General features: G+C 34.8%; 1 protein-coding gene across 2 annotated transcripts in view; it reads right to left on the bottom strand.

Annotated features, from left to right (window-relative positions):
- Positions 1 to 15,602, bottom strand: part of LOC120637204 (zinc finger protein ush) — a 303,666-nt gene extending 288,064 nt beyond the window's left edge. For both annotated transcript variants that reach the window (XM_039908908.1, XM_039908906.1), the window contains exon 1: positions 15,466 to 15,602. Coding sequence is in view for 1 of the 2 variants with exons in the window: in XM_039908906.1 (XP_039764840.1) it covers positions 15,466 to 15,505 (40 nt within the window). In the remaining variant the exon portion in view is untranslated. The remainder of the gene's footprint in view (positions 1 to 15,465) is intronic.
- Between the last annotated feature and the right edge of the window lie 5,979 nt (positions 15,603 to 21,581).

Here is a 21,581-nt window from a genome sequence, read left to right as displayed (position 1 = left end):
ATAGAAATGAATAGATAGACATTTGTTATGGTGGTGGGAAAGTTACGTTGCGGTACACATTCTTTTCGACGCTGGAAAAAGTTAGTTTTTAATTCTTTTTTATATAGAGACACAAACTTACTTTATTTTTAGCTTTGTACATGGTATGCATTGTGAATCGGAATTGAGTTAATGTCGGAGTAGTTTATTTTAATACAAAACCGACGGCCACAGAGTTAAGAACATACAGAATTCATTCAGTGACGCGCATGTCAATAAGTTTGAGAGCTCAGAAGTTATTTTCTATTTTTTCGTTTTATTTATTTATAAGTAATCAGCGTTACAAATTATTTCGGTTAAGGGTTTATCTTATTACTAAAATAAGGCGAAATCCAGATTACAAATCTAAACTGTGACAATTAACTAGTTGTAAATGTTTAGAATATTTCTCTAATGTTTTGCTATTATAATGTTAAGGATTACTTAAACGATAAAAAAACTTGGGTGTGAATTGCTCTCACTCCATAGCTTAATGATGATAATAATAACAAAAAAAATATTTACCCGGCTAAGTTTGTTTTGGCTCTTCGTAGACCAGGGCGCGTTTGGAACCCTCGTAGCTTTAGGTTTAAGTTGGCGAACGAAGTTATCGCCTTCCCCTTACAATTATGTAAACATAAATGTATGAACGCTTCATAACTGCCTGTGATAGGCCTACATGAATAAAGAAATTTTGAATTTGAATATAAAACGTAAAACTAATTACTGTCAACTGCTAAATTACACTCCACTTTGGTTGCGTTGCTCGCTAAGACTACTAAAGTGGAGTGGTTTTCGATGCTTCAATACTATTCGTGTACACGTTTTCTGTATGTTCTTGATTCTGTGCCGATGGCTATCACCGATCAACAGATCATAAAGAAACCCCACAAAGGGCCATCCCATCCAATAATTAATACTGTTTAAGGAAATACAGAAGTGGAATGAGCAGGAAACACAATCCTCATGGAAAGCATAACTTTACGCACAATACAACACCCGTCAGCAGCGTTTTGCTGGGTGCTGCGCTTGGGCACAATAGCCCTTTGATCTCGCCGCCGCAACGCCACCGGTTAGCTACCATACAGTTAAGAAACGACCACAGCTACGCCACTAGTTTTCTTAGAATGGTACGTTCGAAACAATGATCAGTTTATAGCTCAAAAGCTATCATGTAAGTACCAGAGATGCATAAACAGTGCTGAATCCAAACAGAACACAGTAATCAGGGATGTCTTTTTTTAGTTTCTATACAAGTTAGCCCTTGACTGCAATGTCACCTCGCGGTAAGTTATGATGCAGTTTAAAATGGGCTAACCTGGAGGAGTATGACAGTATTAAACCAATACTTCTTATCGGTTTCTACGCGTTATCGGCAACACTAAATCGCTTAGCAAAAGTCAACTAATAAAGATTCTCTCTCACCTCTATAAGTAAGCGAAGTATGGGTAAGAATAGAAAAGAACGAAGAGTAGCAGAGAAAACGATACTTTAAATAAAGAACCAAACTAACATAGTTAATGTAACTTAATCGATCGTTGCTTTGAGGGCTGCTTAACCTTTAAAGCAACGATAACTTTTTAATAAATATATTGTAAACTTATTCATTATTTACTTATTTACGATAACTTTTTCATAAATAATTTGTAAACTTATTTATTATTAAGTAAGATACGATTAATAAGGGTTGTTACATATTCACTAGACTTATTATATGTTTTTGTGAATGCACAAATATTCACAAAAATATAGTAGGATTTCTGCATTTATTTTGAAAATAGGTGCTGACAAATAAGGGTTTCGCTTATGACAATAAAACCTAAGACATCATCAGTATATTAGATATAGTTTATGAGCTAAAACCCACCATGCTGCTTTAATCCTTTTGCAAGGTTTTAATGATTGTTATTATTAAAAGGATTTGAAGTTTAATATGTCCATGGTATGTCATGGTTTTTCGCCTGCAGTAACGCCTGTTTTCATCCAATTATCATCATCATATGAACCCATCACCGGCCCACTACAGGGCACGGAGAAGGGTTAGGCCGTAGTCTACCCCGCTGGCTCAGTGCGGATTGGTGGGCTTCACACGCTTTTCAGAACATTACGGAGAACTTGCAGGCATGTAGCATGTGATATTTTAATTAGGTACTTAAAACGCACAATACTGAAAAAAATACAGGTTCGAGAGCAGTGGCGTGCCCTTCAAAGATGCACAAAAGCACTGCATACCCTAAAATTGATAAATAACTCGTATAAAAGGAGGATTTATGCCGTTTTATGCAATTTTCCTGCTGTATAAATACCCTGGTAAGATACCCAGTGCACGCCGCTGTTCGAGAGGCTGAGTTCGAAACCCGAAGTCCTAACCACTGGGTTATACTTTGACAGCCGAGTGGCGCAGTGGGCAGCGACCCTGCTTTCTCAGTCCAAGGTCGTGGGTTCGATTCCCACAACTGGAAAATGTTTGTGTGATGAACATGAATGTTTTTAGTGCCTGGGTGTTTATCTGTATATTATAAGTATTTATGTGTTATATATTTATAAAAAAATATCCATCAGCTATCTCAGTACCCATAACAAAAACTACGCTTACTTTGGGGCTAGATGGCGACGTGTGTATTGTCGTAGTATATTTATTTATTTATTTATAACAACTTGTATGTAATGCATTAATAAATAGCCTTTTCGAATGCCTTGACACTATCTCCTTTTATAATTTATAATTGGCTGAACTATTATTTTAGCAAGTCATAAATTCAGTCAATAACAGCAATAACGATGACCGATGATGACTTAACTTCGAAGTGTGATGTCACAAATTAAAGTCACGAGTGTAAAATATATACATTTCATCACGTCTCCGAGCGCGATCACATTGGGCAATTAATTTCCCGAGGTTAATATAAGTTCCAATTAAACAAAAGTCACATAGGCGTAACCGCAAATACGTCATTTTATACGGATGATCGTCTGTCATATTTTGTAAATTCTATACATTTTATGAACTTCTTTAACTTATCATAAGGTAAAGTGGCAGGAATCTTCTGCCAGGCTGGCCGCAGAAGAATATCATGGCTCGAAAACTTCAACAATTGTTTGTTTGAAATCTTTATTGCAAACACACATTTTATACAAAGTAAACATATAAACAGATGAAACTGGGAATATAAAATAGAGCGTGCAAAGGCGGTCTTATCACTCAAGCGATCTCTTCCAGACAACCTTTGACGTTAGGAAAAACGAAGGAACGGGTTAGTGCTGCAATTTAAGTGTTAAATATAAATGCATATATATACAAAATAATCATAATAAACTACTTACAAATTCTAATACTACACACATATTATACATAGCATATATCCCTATCCCTTCCCTACTAATATTATAAATGTCAATGTAAGTTTGTTTGTTACGCTTTCACGTCAAAACTACTTAACTGATCCTTATCAAAAGGGGATGAAAGTGTTTGACGATTTTACACCATAACTCCGAGTTTGAGTTTGTTTAATTTTGCCCAAACTTATATTATTATTTAATATTGAAGTATCAAAAAACCACTCCACTTTAGTAGTGTTTCTCGAACAGGCGGTTAGTAACTTTACCTCGAATATTCCAAACGTTTACCATAAAATGGGAAAAGTTTGCAAGCTAGCAACATTCCGCGATTAGAGCCATACCTAGAATGATACATAGAGTCATAACATATTTGGGAATAGATAAGTGCGCGGGGCGTTATCAATGTTTCTGGACACAATGCACTGCATGCAATCATGGCTGAATGAGGGTTCTGTAGGTTCTTAATTCTGTGATGAAAACTCTCTTATGTCCGGCAATTTTTTTTAACTACAGGTTGGCCCTTGACTGCAGTTCCACCTGGTGACAAGTAATGATACATTGTAAGTCGGTAGAGGGCTATCCTATTAGGGGTGTAGTAGTTATATATACATATATATAAATAGATATATATATATAAATATATCTTACATATATATTTCTTGTGTGCGTGTGTATGTCACTCCTCCTAAACGGCTGGAACGCTTTGAAAGAATTTTTTGGTATGCGTTTGGGTGGAACCCTGGATGGTTTAGATTCATAAATCAGCCAGACAGATGCCGCTGGGGTTTGCTAGTATATATATATATTGAAGGTAAATAGCCACGGCTGAAACAAGACCAGACTTGAGAAAATTCAGAAAATATAAATTCTCAAATTGCGCTTTGAAATCGAATCTGGGACCTCCACTCATAAGTCCCCAGCGCTCACCACTGCGCCTAGGAGGTCGTCAATTTACAATATGAAATGAACTTGGCCTAACTATATCATCGCTAACCCGTGTTCCTTTCGAATCGGTTTCATGTGTCTTGAGTGGTGTCGCCAGCTGTCCCGATTCTTGCGGGACGTCCCGATTTACCCCTATCTGATTTATTGTCCTATGTCGCATCATTCAAAAGCTAGATATAATAGGTTTCACATAAAAAGAGCGTTGACATGTTACAGTTAATCTACGCAGAAGCCGCTTTATATATTTATATATATTTTTTTACCTATTATTTTGTTATAATAGTTTTGGTTTTGAAGTTATACTTCTTTTGGCACGTTAGGGAAAAATGGTGAGAGTAAGTTCTTACGATGCGCGCGCACACCGTCTCCCAAGTGCATGCCAAGTTGACTGCCCGCCCATTCCCACTTCAGCTTCGCTACTCGTTGAGCTATGTCGGTAACTCAAGTTCTTCTGCGAATCTCCACATTTCTGATATGGTCACGTGGAGATACTCCGAGCATAGCTCTCTCCATCGCCCGTTCAGTGACTCTGAGCCTTCTTATGAGGCCCATAGTTAGCGACCATGTTTCTGAACCATAATGTTATGGTATAATTAAGTAATACCTAATCCTACACTACTTAAAAAAATCTGGGTAAGCTAGACGAAAAAAAAAGAATTAAGTCTTAAAACTAAATGAGTAACGTAAGTGGCAATCTGGCGTCAATCTGATATCCATAACAAATTAGCGCGCGCAGCAGATTGATGAGTCAATAAATCGGTTGTCCGTTCGCGTGTGGGAAACTTTATCTTCCATTACGCTCGAGTCGAGTGGGCCACTTGCCATTATCTGTACTTGCGACAAACGAAATCTGTTACACCAATTACACGCGCTGTTATCTGTTGACTGTAGAGTCTTTGAGATTCGAATGTCGTGTCGTAACAGCTATTCTAGAACCCCAAGTATAAAACTTACATACTCGAAATCGTACCGTCGTTATCGACGAACGAAAACACATAACGACAATGGAAAAATAACCTGATATTCATTTTAAGCTTAAATTCGTCTACACTTACATAAGTCAAAGTCAAAGTCAAAAATATCTTTATTAAAGTAGGTCCATATGTGCCACTTTTGATGCGTACATAAGAATTACACGGTAGTGAGATGATGGCGATAACCACATCCGTAAACTTAAAACTAAAGCTACGAGGGTTCCAAACGCGTCCTGGTCTAAGAAGAAACCCACAACAAACTTAGCCAGGTGTTTTTACTTTTTGTTATCACCATCTGACAATGTCATTTAAAATTATTAGAAGGGCAACCTGGTTAGAGCGGTAATTCACACCCAAGCTTTTTTTTCGATTACGTAGTCCTATATGCTATAATAGGACTTCTCTATAAGCTTACGTTTAATACAAACTTTGAACTTTTTAGAGACATCTCCAAGATGTCAATGGGTAGTTTATTGTAGAATTGTTCATATCCAGTGTTCCAAGAGGAATATTGGTAATCCTTGCGCAGACCAGCGCGTCTTGTGATTTGACTTTTCGGAAGTACCAGTTGGCATTGCCGCAAGATTTCGATTTCGCAATCTTTTGTTGTCGGCAATCTGGTGTCAATCCTATATTCATAACAAATAAGCGCGCGAAGTAGATTGATTAGTCAATAAATCCGTAGTCCGTGCGCGTATGGGAACCCTTATCTTCCATTACGCTCAAGTCGAGTGGGCCACTTGCCATTATCTACACTTGTGACAAACGAAATCTGTTACAACAATTACACGTATTCTTATCTGTTGTCTGTTGCGCCTTTGAGCTTAAAATGTCGTCGTAATGACTATTCTAGTCTTTCAATAATATGTATATTATAAGTATTTATGCATATTATTCATAAAAATATTCATCTTATTTTATTTTATTTAACTCTTTATTTGTACACCACAATGAAGTTAGGAAAAAAAAACAATATAAATACAAAGACAGAAGTAGAATACAAAAGGCGGCCTTATCTTAGCATCCATAACACAATCTGCGCTTACTTTGGGACTAGTTATTGGAAAGAAGCAGGCGTTACTTTGCTGAAATCCATGATATATTATGAAAATTAAGCCTAATTTGCTATACTCCGCGAAAAGTTTACTAAAAGTTTAAGAATAGTTTAAGAAAGATTAAGTTTGTACTTTTCGCGGAGTATAGCAAATTAAGCTTAATTTTCATAAATGGGGCTAGATGACAATATGTGAATTGTGAAACTTATTCCGAACCCTTAGTATGAGAATAAAGTAAAGACGTTTTCGAGCTTCGACTATAAAGACAAAGTAAGATGTACCCGAACAATATTATTTTAAAGCTCAAAATATGTATGGTAAAATAAAAATCGATAGTGCAAATTGTTTTTTTTTTTAAGTCAAAAACCAAAGTTAATATTGTACTTAAATTAGACTTCGGTATGGAAGGCACTTTAATATACTTCTCTCTTAAACTTAACGATAGTCTCATATTTGGTAGCGCTATTGTACACTATATTAATATCATGTCTTTTATAATGTTTAATATCATCTTTCATTGATTTGTCTTATAGTTCATAAATTATGTAGGTCTTTCGGTGCTTTTATACTAACCATTTTAATGTGATTGTTTCATTTGATAAATATAAAAAAAAAAATTACAGTTGCCTTGAGTCTCTCTGGGCAGGTATATTTAGAAAGATGACCGATTTCTGTACACCGTTATTCAGACAATTTTCCTCACAATTCTAAACTACTGCGCTTGTACAAATATCTAAGAAGTAAATCTTTGTCTGACAGTTCCAAGGATCGACCACAAACCAGCAGACGAGTAGCGTACCACATATCTTCCCGGGTAGGGGCGTCTAACAAAGCCAACAAGAGGGGCATGTCGTGGTGGTTTTTAGTTTGAGTATACCTATATATATTGGAGTTCCACATAACCTACGTCCTGCCCAAAGGTCTGAGGTAACTTTTCCACCACGCCAGAAAAAAAAGGCTATCACATACCTGGTGCTCTATCGGAACGTTTGTTGATGCGTACAAAAATCACTGAAAATATATTATATTTATGTATAGACAATGTCAGTGATAAATAACCAATTATATTATAATTGACTCACTGATATCTTATTTGACCGCTTATCTTCTATTTATAACAACTTGTTAGTCACTTGCTGTTTAAACTCAAATCTCATCGATATCAAAAGTTGGCGGGGTAACTACCCTGCAGTGCGTATAGACCACTATAGACTCGTTTTGAAAAAGTACCCTATGATGTTCAAGAGTTTCTACTACGGCCCCGTGCGATTTCGTCCGCGTATCAGTTAACTTTATAAGATAATCACATGTCGTTTCGGACTGTTTTTTAGAATTTTAAATAGGTACAATTCAGTCATACTCACACACTTCCGTCATGGCGTAACGTTTACCGTTAACGCATCGCACGCATCGGAATCTCACAAAAAGGATATTTTTGCAATTTTTTGCAACATTTCTCATTGATGATCGTAGCATGATTTTATATAGCCGTTAAATATATATCTATCCGACTATCCGATAAAAAATCCAATTCGAACCAGCAGTTCCTAAGATTAGCGCGTTCTACCAAACAAACTCTAAAGCTTTATAATATTACTAGCGGACCCCAGCGCCATCTGCCGGTCTGATTTGTGAATCTAAACTATCCAAGGTGCCACAAAAACGCATACCGAAAAAATCATTCAAATCGGTCCAGTCGTTTAGGAGGAGTTCAGTTCAGTGACATACACACGCACACAAGGAATATATATATAAAGATATAGCTGACCCGTGCCCACAACATTGGGCTTTAACATTTGTAGTCGTGATGAAATTATGAATGCGGTTAAGTTAGCACTGAATGCTATGATTTATTTCTTGACTTCTAAAAAGATAATTTAAGGATATATTTTAACTGCAATTAATGTACTCGTATGTATGTATTTCCATTGCAATTTGGCTATATTATCAGGTTTCATATGAGTAAATGAAATAGTTATGAAAACTTCCCTATCTATATACTCGTATATAAAAATGTTATGTTGGTTTGTGTACGCTTCAAAAATTAAAAAGTTCTGCACCGATCGAGCTGAAATTTTAGCATAATATATAATACGCATCAAGGATGGTTTTTATTTATTTCTCTCAACCATTCAATCACAATGTGCCACAGCGAAGCGTGGCAGGGTACAGCTAGTATACTATATAACATATAATGTTATTATTTGATAACAAAATATGAGTTCCAAACCGATATAAGCCATGTTGATCCTATAAAAAACCGTCTAATATAATTAATATCACTCAAAAGATTAATTCATTGCGGTTCAATACCTATTTAGTTTTATCTCTATAACTATTCATCCAAATTATATGCAGTAAAAGGAAAAAGTATTTTGTTTTAAATACTCATGGTTTACTTATTTTGATTAGTACTCGTAATTTTTGAAAATATGATCATTAAAAATGCCAAGACATGAAAGTTTAAAAATTTTTAATATAAAAAACCAAATTTTTGTTCCTTACATTTATTGCATGGTAGACTGTCTGACCTATCACATTTGATTGATGTCCACCAAACCGCACTGTGCCAACGTGGTGGACTACGGTCTTAACCCTTCTTATTGTGGGAGGAGACCAGTGTCCTGTTTTCTCTAGAACTCAATTATACAACGTGTAACGGAATTACGATATACAATTGAAGGGTATCATCATCATCATATCAGGTATCAGAATCATCCAATAAAGATATTAAATCCAAAGGAATATATATTTTTTCATATAAACTAATTCGAACATTCTAAGTGTATGACAACCCTAATTAAGATAAAGGACCGACACGTGCACAGTACCCATGCTACGCGACGCGTACTTAATAAAGTGACAGGAGTGACTTGATTTAACTTTTGCATGTGATGTTAGGGCTGTTAAACTATTAGCGTTTCGGTTTCACAGATAAGTCTCACACAGACAGACAGTAAATAATATACCTAAAGCAGCATCGTTGAGGCAGCATTCGTAACAAACGTTTTCGTTTGTCTGTTTTTTCTCCAACTTACTTTGCAAATCCGACTACCTCGAAAAGTTCAGTTCGCTGTGGCTTTACCAATGACAATCTCACAAACTCACAAACTTTACCTCTTTATAATGTTAGTGTAGATATCCAACAATATCTTAATTTTGCAGATAAAAAAGTGTTGTTAATATAAATTCGTTCAAAAATACGACTAAAAATTCTTTATTCATGTAGGCCTATTACAGGCACTTATGAAGCGTTCATACATATATGTTTAAAGTCAAAGTCAAAGACAAATAGGCACAAAGATGGCACTTTTGATGCTTTTATTACATACAAAATGTGTACATAGTATTGAGTAGTGATGGCGTTAACTTAAAACTACGAGAGTACCAAACGCGCCCTGGCCTAAGAAGCCCACAACAAACTTAGCCGTGTGTTATTTTTGTTCTCACAATATAGTCATTTGAAAATATTTAAGAAGCAACCTGGTTAAAGCATTAACTCACACCCTAGCTTTCTTATCGTTTACGTAATCCTTATACTATACTTTAGACTATACTTTAGACTTTTCTATAAGCTTTCGCTTAACACAAACTTTGAACTTTTGTTGTATATCAACCGGTAAATTATTGTTAAATTGTATACAATTTCCTTTAAATGAATTGCTTATTTTGTGTAATCTAGTGTATTACTTTACATAATTGTAAGTGGATGGTGATAACTTCATTCGACAACTTAAACCTAAAGCTACGAAGGTTCCAAACGCGCCCTGGTCTAAGAACAAACTTAGCCGGCTAAAGTTACACTAAATTAACACATCTAAAGATAATGCTATACTTTCACCAGTTGCTAGTTGCTACTTTTGTGTAAAACAGAATTTGCGCCACATTAACAAGGTTGCCATTGTAAGAAAACAAAAAAATTACCGTGTAGTGTTGAACAGGCAGTCAACCTTGCGGCGTTGTTTCACAATCAGTTATTTACCAAAATAAACTTATACACTAATGAGTAGATCAAAGATCGAACCGTTATCCCGTTGCTGGAGGATTCCACGATATAATATAACTCACTTGTATATCGCCAGCTGATAAACAAACAATCAAAGAAAACATTAATGCGTGATAAGAGAGTATCGAACCCGAGTCTTACAAATAAAAGTGGATAAAATTTATATATCACCTTGACATTTCGTGAAAGTATATAATATATATGAAGTTATCGATGAACTTTCACTTTTTATAAACACCGATGATTATTATAGTCAATTGGAAACAAAAGTCTAGTTTGTATAATAAAATCGGTTGGAAGTCACATTGAAGAGAACGTTGCTTGTTTATAAAATTTATAAAATGTTGCCCGAAAACGAGAGACCGCATTTTCATCGCGTAGTAAAAATGCTGCAAACGATCTCTGTACGCTGATTTGATATCTAAAATCGAAATAACACGTTATAGGACATGTTATTAGGAATAAAAAGTTAATATTAAAAGTGTCCAGTTTTGTTTATACATTTAGTTATCTGTTTAAAAATTTAATATCATTAATTATAGTTCATAATTAATTATATTCATTTGTTGTTTCTTAAAATAATCGCTCATTTGCGACAAGGATGACATTACTAAAAAAGCGGTTTTTAGTTAAGTATACGACGGCCGATTGGCGCAGTGGGCAGCGACCCTGTTTTCTGAGTCCTAGGCCGTGGGTTCGATTCCCACAACTGGACAATATTTGTGTGATGAATGTTTTTCAGTGTCTGGGTGTTTATCCATATATTATAAGTATTTATGTATATTATTCATAAAAATTATTCATCAGTTATCTTAGTACCTACCCATAACACAAGCTACGCTTACTTTGGTACTAGATGGCGATGTGTGTATTGTCGTAGTATATTTATTTATATGCCTAAGTAAAAAAACAAATGTAGTTTTAGATACATTATGGACATCTCTCGATAGTGTCAGGACTGAAAACTTAACGTTAGATCTAGCTATTCTTTTCGTTTCGAAAATATTTTTAATCAAAAATCTCACACTTCTTTACAATTTGAGATCTGTCATCAATGTCACAAGCAAGTGACATATTCCGTCACTTTTTTAACTATAGGTATGTTGACAACACTGCGACATCGTGAGACGTGTTCACATTTTTCCTCTAGCTATTTTTCATTTCACCCCAAATTTTTAATAAATAAATAAAACAACCTTATACGACCTTCCTGGCGGAACACTGTTAATTTAAGCCGGAGCTCCCGGGTTCAAACGGTCTGGTCTGGTCAGGTGGGAGGCTCTGGCCGTGGCTAGTTAACACCCTACCGTGAAAGACATGCCGCTGAGCGATTTAGTGTTCCGGTGCGACGTTGCGTAGAAACCGATTAGGGGTATGACCTTTCTTCCTAACAGGTTAGCCCACTACCATCTTAGACTGCATCATCACTTACAACCAGGTGAGATTGCAATGAAGGGCTAACTTGTAGTGGAATAAACAAATAAACAGATTATTGCTTTGCGTTATTGGGAAACTTTGACATTTTTATCTATCAAAAATTCTAATTTTTTATTCGCGTCCTATGATAGTTAAGAAAACAAAACTTTTTTACCTTGTGAGGAATTGGCTCACATATGAATCCTTGTAGCGGTGCGCAAAACTCTAAGAATATACATACATATTAATAATTACAAAAATTACAAAAACAGTACATATATAAAATACTATATGGTAAAATAAATAATACTAAAACTATATATAATAATGTTATCGGTACAGAAAGTAAATGTGGAATATAATAATCATACTTATAATAAATAATAATTCTTTAGACGAGTCTTAAAAATACTGTGTGATTTAGCGTAACGTGGAAGATCATTCCACAATTTAACTACCTTGATAGTAAATGACTCATTGTAACAGTGCGTACGGCTGATTGGCACTTCCAGCTTATTGTCACTCTTTATATGTTAAAGATGGACGTAGGACATTTTTTATTTCGGAAAACAAACAATTTTCAATTTTACAATTTTTCAAGTAGGTACAGTTTACTGTTGTTTGTTTGAATGTTATAAGTCATAACCAAACTGTATACCTACTCGTACTTCAGTATTATGATTGATTCACGTTAAGGAAACGTTGGACGGGTTCGATACCCGGTTATCACAATTCGTTTAAATAACTAAATTAACCACACAACGAGGTAACCAGCGAAGGGTTAGCTTTAACAATAAAAAAATATTTCATAACTAATATCAACCTAATTCAAATTCAAATTCAAAATTTCTTTTTTCATGTCGGCCTATCACAGGCACTTGTGAAGCGTTCATACATATATGTTTAGATAATTGTAAGGGGATGGTGATAACTTCGTTCGCCAACTTAAACCTAAAGCTACAAAATTAAATCTAATTCAAAAATTAAAGCTTATTCTTAATTCAGCTTGGCACGGGGTTGTTTCTCGCTTGGAACTCTCCTAGCTTTAATTTTGTTATCACTCTCACCCAATTAATCATCATATCAACCCATTACCGGCCCACTACAGAGTACGGGTCTCCTCCCACACTGAGAAGGGGTTAAGGCCGTAGTCCACCACGCTAGCTTAGTGCGGAGTGGCGGACTCCACACACCTTTAAGAACATTATGTAGAACTCTCAGGCATGCAGGTTTCCTCACGATGTTTTCCTTCACCGTTGAAGCAATTCATATTTTAATTACTTAAAACGCACATAACCTAGAAAAGTTTGAGGTGCGTGCCGGGATTCGAACTCGGCTCCCCGAAAGTGAAGTCGAGCCACTGGGCTATCGTCACCACTTCCACACTTAATAGTAACATATATTTTTATGAACGCTTCATAAGTGCCTGTAAACATAATAAAACATATTTTTTAATTTGGCTTCTTTTGGCGACCAGGTTTCGCAGTATTATGTGGTCTTATGAATGAAGGTATAAAAGTAATGCTGGCCCTTTCAATAGTAAAAGAGACTATTCTATAAAGAAATATTGCTTATGGAGGCTTAGGAGTATGATAGCACTTTTGTTTTATCTGTCATTTTATTTTAGTTTTTTCTGTGTACAGACTTGGCATTGTATAATAAAAAAAAAACTTTATCAATAAAGTCATGTAGAACGTTAATATAGTTGGACTTATTGCTTAAAATAAAGCAATGATAGCAAAAATATTTATTTGTTTTACATTATCGGTGAATAAATTATATAATTTAATCTTTTTTGTCTCTAAATATGTTCAAGAGTTTTTTTATAAAACCTTACCCATCCTTAAAGATAAAACTTATTAAAATATAAAGAATTACATAAACAGTAGAAAGCTTGGATATGAACTGCTTTGACTGCATAGCTAATTAAGTATTAACCGACTATAAGATGGTGATAAAAAAAAATACCCGGCGAATTATATCGTTCGCTTTACTTTATGTTTAACATACTAATTAATAACCACGAAATAATTACGTCTACCATTTTCCCGTCCTATTCCTATGAAAAACGTCGAGATATTTGGTAGAGACATGATTATCCCAAGGAACTCATCTTAGCCCTATTGGAAGGTTTAAAACGCTCGTTCGCAACAGTTTTAGTTCTAAGTTAACAAAATATATGTGACTGTGATTGTGGCTCTTATAAGACCAGACAAACCTCAAATAGCTTGTCTACCAGTACGAAATATAAATAAAGATTTTCATTATGGTATTTATTACGTACGTAAGTTTTAAAAAAATAAAATTTTATGTTTTAAAAAAATAAATAAAAATGTATTTAATATAAATTGGAAAGAACTTATTTTATGTTGAGTGTGCTGATAGTTAAAGATATTCTGTTAAAGATTTCAAGAGTATAATAATATGTAAGAGATTTCAAAGTCTGTCTCTCTCGAAGGATTCGGGGTAAGTTGCCATATACAGCAGAGTGGACTATTAAAATGGCCATAACTATATTAAAACCATTTTAATAGTCCACTTATGACAGTTATTCATATTTGAACTTTTCACCATTAAAATGTCATAAAATATAATAAATGACTTTCTATAAAATCACAAGGTTTTAACTTGCACCCCTTGCGTAAGGAATCAAACTGCTTTCCGACGTAACATTAGAAACTCTAATGTGACTGCGCGTTGTCTGTCAGTCAGTCAGTAAGTGGTTAGTTTTAGTAAAAAGAATTAGTGAATATATGACTACACTGCATACAATATTGGCCGAATAAGGATTCTGTATGTTCTTAATTCTGTGCATCGCCTATAAACAGAGCAACACTATACAAGGCACGCAAGGAGCACCTCTTCCAAAGTGCCGCCAAAAAGTGACCATCAAACTGAGGCGTAGATGTCAAGCCCCATATATCTATATGTAATCGGTAACTACGCACTTCAGACTATCACACATTATTGCTGCTGGGCCGCACAAACAAGCACCTAGTACTTCCTCGGACGAGCTCTGTCTTATAAAGCTTTGCTACTACTGATGGACTTTGACATAAAATTTTACTGACATGTTAATACCGAATTTAGCTATTACATTAAATTTACATTTTATAAATTTTTTGTGAGTTGCGTTGAATTGTATTTAATTAATAAATTAAATAATGAATTTTTGAATGAATCTTTGTGGAAATTAATGAAAGAGCATGTGACGTAGAAAGTACAGTTTAATTTCGCCTTTTAAATGGCAATGTTGCCATTAAAATAGTCAAATCATTGCAGAATAGTTGACTATACTTGTTGTTGACTTGACTATAGTCTTGCAGCTGAATTTCAAGCGCAACAAGTCTTTACCAGCCAATAGCGAAGGATATGGAGGGTCATGTATTTAGCAGACTGTATGTAAAGAAACACCGTATCATTGCTCCTATTGAATCCACTTTGACATATGTGTTTTGAGCTATATGACGTCATAAAAAAACAAATATGGCGGATACGACAGACAACGAAAATAAATCAAATTGAGAAAAATATATCGAGTTTGGTATACGGGTAGGTATATATATTTTAAAGAAAGTTACCGTTTTGCTTCAGTTATATTTTTAAGAATATCTATTCTTTAGTCTGGAACTTCATAAGAACTTTGTATCTCGTACTCTAATTTAGCGAAACTTATGGTTAAACTGAAAAAAAAAATTTTAGCATAACATACGTTTTAAAGGTTTGGGGTTGCTCTGTTTCCTTCGCGACATGTCCTAGCGCCGGGCTCCTTGTCCCCACATGTCACACACAACACTTCACGATAAAATCCTGGCAAACTTCGCACTGCAACTAGCACGTCCGACTCGTTCGGCGGTCGGGTCGCGACTGGAGAGAGGCGGTCGCGTGGTGCCAATTCGCGAAGGCTAAAGGCTGGACTGGCTCCGCCCACCGAGCACCCCCTCCGCCCCCTCGCGTAGCTCGTAGAGGCGTAGCGGCGTAGACAAGGTTTTAGGAAAATGGTTGAAGGAAAACTTCGAATTTTAAATTTTTCTATGAGTTTGTTTCTAGTTTCTTTAAGATCTGGATCATTATTAATCATGTAGGAATAACTTAATATGTCTAAAAATAGAAAAATAATTGTGACTTTGCATAACCAAGCACTCGTTTCCAATATATTTTTTTATTTTTATAATCAATCTAAAATAAATCCAACATTAAATTTGTCTGTTTGTCTGTCATTTCCAAGTTATCCACGCCTATCTTCAAATCGACGCACTGGTTTTGACGACACTTTAGCAGGCAGCTATAGATTATACAGAAATACACATTTCTACAGGATACGATAAAACATAATATTACGTATAAGATGAAGTAAAACGTCCAAAATGTCCAAATAATTATATAGGTATATAACAAATTTAAATATCACTTGCTGCAACGGTGAAGGAAACCATCGTGAGGAAACCTGCATGCCTGAGAGTTTTCCACAATCTAATATTATGAAAATTACGCTTAGTTTGCCATCTTCCCCGAAAAGCAGGAGAATCTGTATGATGTAATTTATAATTTATTTATTCTTTATACTCCACACCAAACAGATCGTAGCGATGTACCTAACTTCTTCGAACGTTTTGCTCCGACACCGGAGCATCCTCAGGAGATTTTGACTTTACAATGAATAATTGTTAAAGGTTCAAGAAATTCGCGCAAAAAAAAAAAAAAAATATACTACGACAATACACACATCGCCAACTAGCCCTAGAGTAAGCGTAGCTTTTATTATGGGTAAAATGATGATGAATATTTTAATTAAAAATATACATAAATACTTATAATACGATAAACACCCTGACACTGAAAAACATTCATATTCATCACACAAACATTTTCCAGTAGTGGGAATCGAACCAACGGCCTTAGACACAGAAAGCAGGGTCGCTGTCCACTGTACCAATAAGCCGTCCAAAATTAAACCATTCCAGTCAAAGAAGAGATGTGAAAATCGGTTTAGGTATGGCGAAGTTATGAAGTAAAATCGACAAAAACTTGCATCGCATATCCCGAGTGAACCCTGTTCACCCAGACAAAAAATCCAAAAATTGCATTTTTATGTTCTGTTACTTATTTCTAACGTCTCCCAGTTATCTTCTTGCTCAAATCTTTGATGTACAGACAGATAGATTTTATAAATGTATATTCAAATTCAAATTCAAAATTCATTTATTTTAAGTAGGCCTAATGTATAAGCACTTTTGAAACGTCAAGTCAGTCTGTTTATAGTGACTCTACCACCGGTTCGGAAGGCAGATTCCACTGAGTAAGTAGAGCCGGCAAGAAACTCAGCAGATTGCTCTTTGCAACATCATTTTATAGTTTAACAATCTTTAGAATTTTTCTGTTTTGAGAGAGATGAGAGCGGAGTGGCTTGCTTCCAAGCAGCTTTGTCTAGATGTACCATATACATTAGGAACACATTGCGTAGTTCCTGACATATTTCATGTTCTCTACATGAAATTTGTCTTTGAACCAAAACCAATAACCTCTCACGAAAATTATGATGGAAATCTATCAAATCAAATCAAATACACTTTATTGTACACCAAAAATAAAGCAATAAAAACATAATTTAAATAAAGAACGAAAAGGTACAGTAGGACTATTTTCTAGCTTAAAGGAGACAATCGTTTTTGTATGCCTTCCAAAAGTTGTGACGTATATAAATGAATCGTATATTGATTTGTTCCTATGGTATATATTTGACCCTCACCTCGTCTTACATGCGTATGAATGAATACATAATAGAACGCACTTTTATTGTACACCAAAGAAAAAAGGAGTTACAGAGATATACAGATAGAGCATCTTGCTCTATCTGTATATCTTAGTAGTATAGTACAATAAGATGCCTTAACGCTACATAGCAATTTCTTCCAGGTAACCAAAGACGCAAAATAAAAAAACATAAAGAAGAGGTAAGTAAAAAAGAGGTAAGCGGTATAATAAATGAAACATAAACATTACACAAATATATAAATATAATTTATAACTATAATATATATGTACATATATACCCTATATATACCATTTTTCAAATATTGAAAATGTACACTGTCAAACCTTTTTTGAAAAACTGAAATGTCGGCTATAGCCAACTTCATGGTGTCGGTTTTTTGTGACGGTGTGTGAGCACATCCTATAAAGTGAGCAGGCGGACGATGTATTCCCCTCTCACTCGGTTTCGCAACTACCTTCATACTGTTAAAATCGTGTAACCATGTGCGCGCGCATTTCGTTACATCGTATAATTACACTCCCATGTTTTTTTCGTAACGCTTAAGAAGTATAACTCCAATAAAGTGAAAACATTTAAAATCAATGAATACTGAGTACATTGCAAAACAAACCTGAAGTTGTCCAACTGACAAGTGTCAAGTGACAGTAACACAAACCAACTAAACGAATGTCAATTAAAGTATAGTGGATTTACGACCGTTTCACGACTATTTTAATGTGTGTTATAATAAATATGAAATGATATTAAGAATAGTATAAAATATAATTTCGTAGATTCTATGGCATCTCTTTTTACACATTTGGAGCCAATATTTTTCAAAACTACCTTAAATTGTTAGATATTTTGTTAATTTTATTTTCAAATTGTAAATACATGTTTTATTTGCATAATAATATGACGTTGACCGAATCAGAATAATAAACGCCAAAACAATCAGTGAATGACTTTTTTAATGATTTCGTGATTCCGGTTAGACTTTAATACAATACTTATCCCGTTGACTGTAATAAATTGATCGTTTTTTTTTTTAAAGTTATACTTCTTTTGCCGCGTTAGGGAAAAATGGTGAGAGTAAATTTTTACGATGCTCGCGCACACAGTCACAAAACAGTCCGACACCATGTAGTTAGCTATAGTATGGAGGGTAGAGGTAAGGAGAGTCATCTGTGTATATGAAGAAGAAGTTTGAGTGTCGTCAAAATGTATTAAATTAGGATGGCGCCACATTTGCATCAGGGTAACTCTTAAAAGAAGCGCCAAATATAAATATTGTTAGAGTAGGCTTGAAAAATAAACAAGGAAGTATGGAGATACAAGGAAGTAAGGTTATATTTACCACAATATTTTGTACAACGTAAGTTGTTGAAATTCTCAATAATTAACTACTTTAGTCGATAATGACATTAAATTTTTTAACTCGGCATACTTCAATTCATCTACGATTGCTACATTCATACCATATCCTGTGCATCCACCAGCGCCATTGTGGAGGATTTTTGAACTGTTATTTAGCGCATACACTGGACACTTTTTCAACTTTTCTCCCATATAAGATGACTCTCCTTACCTCTACCCTCCATAAGCTATAGTCAACATTTTAGTTTTTCTAAAAAATGTTTGACAGTTGACTTTCAATAACTCAAACAATTTTTCCATTGTTATTGTAATTTTTACTGCACATGTAGAAAAAGGCGAAAGATAACATTTTTGAAAAGACTTTTGTCTTGTTACGCCAAATAAGTTTAACTTCTAACGCGTGTACAAGAGTACACACACGGTTTTATTTTAAATATAATATTTTTAATATACGCTATCGGCTATCATTGTTAGTCGGCCAAAAAAAACTGTCTCCTTTCGAACATTAATTGTGAAAACAATGTTTTATGAAAGTCCAATTTCAAACTAGCGGGTTTGCTTTTGAATCCTGGTGCACTAAGCTTAATTTTCTGTCATCTGCAAAAACCAGGAAGACCTGTACCTACGCCACAATTTATAATTTCTTCAATCTTCATACTCCAAAGCAAACAGAACTTCCAAAACAATACACTTTACGCACGCATTTTGCTCTAACACTAAAGCATTATCAAGAGATTTTCATGTCTAGAAAATTATTGTATATAAATGTATTACATTGCTGAGTGCCTTTTTTGATACGAGCTTTGTAAATAGGACAGCACAAGAAAAATAAAAATAGGAAATTATTTACAATTGCATGCAAGATTGTATTTACCACCATGGAAATATATTAAAATCAATTCGTGATTGATCGTGAGTGATTATTATTATCCCTACATAACCCTCACTAATTTCCCAACCTCACTAGCACTCAGTAGGGAAACAAAGAGGTTTAATATCCTGCTGAGTTTATTGCCGGCTTCTTCTCGGTAGAATCTGCCTTCCGAACTGGTGGTAGAATCACTACAAACAGACAGACTTGACGTTTCAAAAGTGCTTATATACCACTTGAAATAAATGAATTTTGAATTTGAATTTGAATATTTTAATAGTTACGAAAGTAAATAAATATCTAAATAAATAATTCCAGTAGTAAAGTCAACTTAATTTGCTCAGAGAGTGTGTAATAAGTAAAAATAAAGTATTTTTAAAAATACTCAAAATTAGCAATATAAATTATGTAGAAATATTTTAAACTTGTCTGTCTACAAGTTCGATACAAAATCGCCTTGCCTTTGAAAACTTTATCCAAACATTATATCATGTAGGTATATAATATATTAACGGACTGCCCGGTGAAACATCGCTACCTACTGGGACCAATTATGCTTCCAAACCATTCATAAACCCATTCAAATTTTATACTATACTAGCTGACCCGCGCAACTGCATCAAATATAATTAAAATATTTTTAAGCATTTCTATACCCGTCCTAACGTCTAAACGATAGGCCCAATTTGAATAATTTAAAGAGGAATTTGCAGGTACATAATCAATTTTAACTAAGTATAAAACTATTTATTTGGATAAAGATCTGATAGGAACGTCACCATCTTAAGATTGTACCCGTATTTTGATTTACAAATTATAACAAAAAGCGTTTATTGTGCCTTAACAGTCAGACATTTAGCCTCCCGGACTTTTTTAAGGTTACTTTAAACATGTCCATCGATCCATACATCCATCCAGCCATACCTCCATACTCACAAACGTTCGCATTTATAATATAAGTAAGATGGTACGCATGCATTCGATCGTTGTCCCATATGCCTTGCGACTCGCTTTTATCTGTGAAGATTTATGTCCTTTATCTCCGACAATATTTATCAGATCTTCATTAAAATTACACAACACATGCTTGATAGTAAACACTTTCAAATAAAAAAAGAATTATTTAAATCAGTTCAAATTTAACGGAGTTATGAAGTAAAATTTTTAAAAATTTTCATCTCATTTCCCGGGAGAAGCTTATTGTTTATCGGGATAAAAAGTAGCCTATATGTTGACCCGGATTATCAGCTTCTTCTTCTTCCCTCTGGGCAGTGTCCGCACGTAAGCGCTTGTTGTACGTAGAAGTTTCCCGCTGTTGCTCGCTACTCCAGCCATCCAAGCTCATTCCAGAATCCCAGCATACCGCCCAGGTTGCTGAGAACTTCCGGGATAGTGGCTGGTGATCTAAGGTAGATCTCGCGTTGCTCTGTCACGCCCGTGCACTCCAGCATCACGTGCGTAGGTGTTTCTTCTGCCTCCATGCATACTCTGCAAAGAGGGCTGAGGTGTTTGCTTCTATCCTATCGGAGTAGTTTGTTAGTTAGATGTTGGTTTAAGTTAGGGTAAGCTACTTTAGTTTGTTGGAATTTCAGCTACCACTATACCAAATTTTATTTAAATCCGTTCAGTAGATTTCACGTGATGCCCGGACAAACAGACAGACAGACAAAAATTAAATAAATCTGTTTTGGACTCAGTTTCGATTATAAAGCATCCCACGGTTAAAATTTTCAAAATATATTAAATGTACAGAAATCTTCCAGTTACAGTTTTATTATAAGTACCTATAGATAAAACTGAAAAGTTTCTTTGTTTACTTGAACGC

The sequence above is a fragment of the Pararge aegeria genome, chromosome 3, assembly GCF_905163445.1.
Source record: "Pararge aegeria chromosome 3, ilParAegt1.1, whole genome shotgun sequence".
Lineage (NCBI taxonomy): Eukaryota > Metazoa > Arthropoda > Insecta > Lepidoptera > Nymphalidae > Pararge > Pararge aegeria.
Note: the sequence above shows the minus strand (reverse complement) of the source record. Positions and strands in the feature narration are given on the sequence as shown.